At 31.7% G+C, this 4,229-nt stretch overlaps 1 protein-coding gene across 1 annotated transcript; it reads left to right on the top strand.

Moving 5' to 3' along the window:
• Window positions 1–845: 845 nt before the first annotated feature.
• Window positions 846–3,370, top strand: LOC104087016 (transcription factor MYB20). Its single transcript, XM_009591401.4, has 3 exons — window positions 846–1,146; window positions 1,592–1,721; window positions 2,524–3,370. The coding sequence occupies exons 1-3, from the start codon at window positions 1,014–1,016 to the stop codon at window positions 3,167–3,169; spliced, it is 909 nt and encodes a 302-aa protein (XP_009589696.1). The 5' UTR covers window positions 846–1,013; the 3' UTR covers window positions 3,170–3,370.
• Window positions 3,371–4,229: the final 859 nt, after the last annotated feature.

Here is a 4,229-nt window from a genome sequence, read left to right as displayed (position 1 = left end):
GCTTTCTGAAGATGACTATACCACGCGCTTGGACGCGCTGTGCCACTGAACTACACGTGTGCCTATAGTCAATAAAATTGGGAAATTAAATTATATAAACCTAAAAAGTAGAATACACTTATACGAGTTTGAACTTTTATATATGGTCAGTGATAAAGAATTCCTACATTGTCGACTACAAAATAATTACGGGAGAGTTAATTTTGTCGTTTTTACAAATTTATTTTTAATTTCATATTATTTTTATAAGAGACTTTTGTTTTCACATATAAAAGATGTGAAAATAATACACAAAATATCTAAAAAAATCATTTTCTTTCATCCAAATCGTAAGTGGCCTCAAGAGATCATTTTCTAAATAGTTACTTGGAATCATCTATGATAACTAAAATTAGAAGTAACATATATGATAAAAAGATAGAAAATGTCAAAGAATTTTTAGATATCAAATCATTTCTAAAATAACTGTATATAACCATCTATAATAGTGATATTCTTAATATGAAAAATAAGATAAATAACACAGATAACATAAAAAAAAAAAAACTGAACTATAACAATGTATGTGAATTAAATTCTATACATATGTATTAAATTCAATAACTGTGTTGATGGGAGATAGCAAATAGCTCATAAAATTAGTCGAAATGTACGTAAACTGACTCGGACGTGATGATAATAAAAACAAAGTTCTTACACATGTATTGATAAACCGTGTTTTTTTCTCTAGAGGTGTTGTGTGGTACCCGCTGATGTGGGGGTAATGGGGGGTTTGGTTTTGGGGGTGGGGGGGTTCTCATTTTATATATAAGTAGGTGGCCTTTGGTGCTGGTCTCATTAGTTAGGCCTCTCTTTGCATTCTCTCTCAAATTCTTCCCTAAGTCTCTCTCTTTCTTTGATCTAATAACAAAAAGCTATTTGTTCCTCTCCTCAATCTATATTGCTCTAAATCAAGAAGATAATAATATTATTTTCTTGAACTTTGTTATATAACTATTTTTGTTGAAATAATAATGGGGAGACAACCATGTTGTGACAAAGTTGGATTGAAGAAAGGTCCATGGACAGCTGAGGAAGACAAGAAGCTCATTAACTTTATTCTCAACAATGGCCAATGTTGTTGGAGAGCTGTTCCTAAACTTGCAGGTCTGTCTCATTTTTCTACTATGGAGCTATGTTCTTTAGTGGCTAATTGTGAAATAAGGAAAAAGTGGTCATTTGCACAAATGGCCCTTTTTATGACTATTCCCTGTTAACTCAGTGAGCTAGATGTGTCTGGGAAAAAAAAAAGAACCATTCAATTACTTTTAAATGTGAAATACAATCCACTGGATAGACAGGGATAGAATTTAAAAAATAGCCTCAGAAAAGGTCATGCTATGAAAATAATCCACGAAAAGGTTTGATGTCAATGATTGTTCCATTCCCATTGGTCCAATCTTGTTTCTCTGTAGTGATTTGAAATGATAAACAATTTAATTAATTACTTCAGAAAAGGTTCTTTACCAAATAGTTTAGTAATAAATAGTAGTACTATTATTTTTATTTTTTTCATTTTTTTGTGGGTGCTGAGTTTTTTATTATGTTACAGGGCTTTTGAGGTGTGGAAAGAGTTGTAGACTGAGATGGACAAATTATCTGAGACCAGATTTAAAGAGAGGACTTTTATCAGAATATGAAGAAAAAATGGTTATTGATCTTCATGCTCAACTTGGCAACAGGTAAATTATTTAATTATCTTTGAAAAAACCATGCCAATTATTTCTCATACTTTTCACTTTTGGCATTTGCATATTTAAAAACATGAGTTTTGAAATTACTTTCATGTGGAGTTCATTAAAAGCAAACTTCAAGAAAAAAAGTAGTGACTTCAAATAATGTCTGAAGTGGTAGTCAACAACTTTAACTCAATTTCAAACTCCCATTCTTCACTGTGTAGCTTTCAGTGTCATTGTTATTATCAATTTTTTTTTTTCTTACCTATTTAAGACTCTTTTTACCCAAATGGGAAAATGGACCCCTCAAATATTGCACACAAGATACCAATATGTCAAACATAAAATAAAAAAAAAATACTACTACTACTATCACATATCAAAATTTAATCCGATTAGTAAAATTATTTTCGTGTGACATATAAATTACGGGTTCGAGATGTGGAAGCAGTCATTAATGCTTGAATTAGGATAGACTGTCAATGTCATACCCTTTGGATGCTGCCCTACGTTGAACCCTGCGTAAATACGAGATACCTTGTGGCAGGGGCGGAGCTAGAGTGTCGGAAGCGGGTTCGGCCGAACCCAGTAGCTTTGATTCGAATTTTATATTTGTCTTAAAAGATTAATTAGATATGTATAAATTATTAATTTAGAACTCATTAACTTAAAACGATTTAAGTCTCGAACCCATAATCTTAAAATCCGGGCTCCACCTCTGCCTTGTGCTTCATGCTGCCCTTTAATATTTATTTACTATTAGTGTATGCAAGTAACTCATTTCTTTACCTTTGAAAATTGTTTGCAGGTGGTCTAAAATTGCCTCTCATTTACCTGGACGAACTGATAATGAAATCAAGAACCATTGGAATACACATATCAAGAAAAAATTAAGGAAAATGGGGATTGATCCAGTCACTCACAAACCACTATCTACTACTATTACTAATGACCAAATTACAAGCATACAACAGCCAGAAAATCTGCCAATTCAACAAGAAAAAGTACAAGAAATAATGCCACCTTGCACAGTAAATGATGTTTCAATTGATCAGTCAGCTATTACAGAGATCAAAATAGACGACGACAACGACAATAACAAGAATACGGGGACAAGTTGCACAAATAATAACGATATTTTTGACTCAACTACAGTGGAAGTCAACAATAATGGCTTTTGTACTGATGAAGTTCCATTGATCGAACCCCATGAGATTTTAGTCCCTTCTAAATCAACCCCATCAACATCATCTTCTTCTTCTTCATCTTCATCATCCTACATAATTGAAGAGTTAAAGTTTTTGCCAAGTTTTGATGATTGGCCAATGGAAAATAACATGGGATTTGGATGGGAAAATGATTTCAGCAGCACATTGGATTTCTTGCTTAATGATGATAATGACATGAATAATGTCACATATGATGAATCTTGGAAGTTTGAGCAACTCTTGTGATATAAGTTATCGATACGCGAGTTTAATTAAAAAAAATTGTTTCTTTTTTATTGGCAAGTTCGTGTCACCTTTTTTTTTTTCTTTTTTTTTTTTTACTTTTGTTGTCAATAGTAGTTTAGATGTTACATGCAGTTAAGTGGAATAAAAAGTCAAAAAGTATGGGGACAAAACACAAAAGCCCCATATCAAATATTTGTTTAATTTTACTTTTGCTGTTAAAAGCTGTTTGTTCTAATGCATAAATCAGATTAAATTTGCATGTAAGTGAATGAATTTGCAAGTTATAATATTGTGGTCATGCAAGAGATAGTGCCTTTTATTATCTATTGATTTTTATTTTTATTTGTATTTGTTTAAGAATCCAATATCTGAAACCCACATGCCTCGTTAATTCGAATTTGGGTGTGTAAAGCTCAATAAAGAGCGAAGTAACTCTATCAGAAACTTCTCTATTAATTTGTCGTTCTAAATCGAGAACCGTGATTATGTTTTGGGGATGTATCATGTTATTGCACTACTAAAAAACAGTGCAATTTCGTCCGCCATTTCCGATCGAAATCGATTAGAAATTGATAATTTTCGACCGAATTTCAACCGATTTTAATTGGTCGTAAAAACGATGGTCGCTAACGTATACCGAACGAAATCGGTCGGAAATTTTCGATCGAAATCGGTCGGAGATTTCAAAGCGTTGACTGACTGTCAAACTTTAATTTCCGACCGAAATAGGTCGGAAACTATTAAATTTTTTTTTTAATTTTCAAATTTACGACCGAAATCGGTCGGAAACTATTAAATATTTTTTTTTAATTTTCAAAATTCCGACCGAAGTCGGTCGGAAATTATTAATTTTTTTTTTAATTTTCAAATTCCGACTGAATTCGTTCAGAAATGTTAAAAAAAATATTTAATTAATAATTAGTTGTAAATTATAATAAATTATTGATTTATTTAAAAAAATAAATATAAATTCATAATTGCCGACCGAATTCGGTCGAAAATTTCAATAAACTGGAGAATTTATTTGAAATTTCCGACCGAATTCGGTCAGAAATTATGA

Source organism: Nicotiana tomentosiformis, chromosome 5 (genome assembly GCF_000390325.3).
Source record: "Nicotiana tomentosiformis chromosome 5, ASM39032v3, whole genome shotgun sequence".
NCBI classification, from domain to species: domain Eukaryota; kingdom Viridiplantae; phylum Streptophyta; class Magnoliopsida; order Solanales; family Solanaceae; genus Nicotiana; species Nicotiana tomentosiformis.
This window is presented reverse-complemented; position numbering and strand designations above follow the sequence as displayed.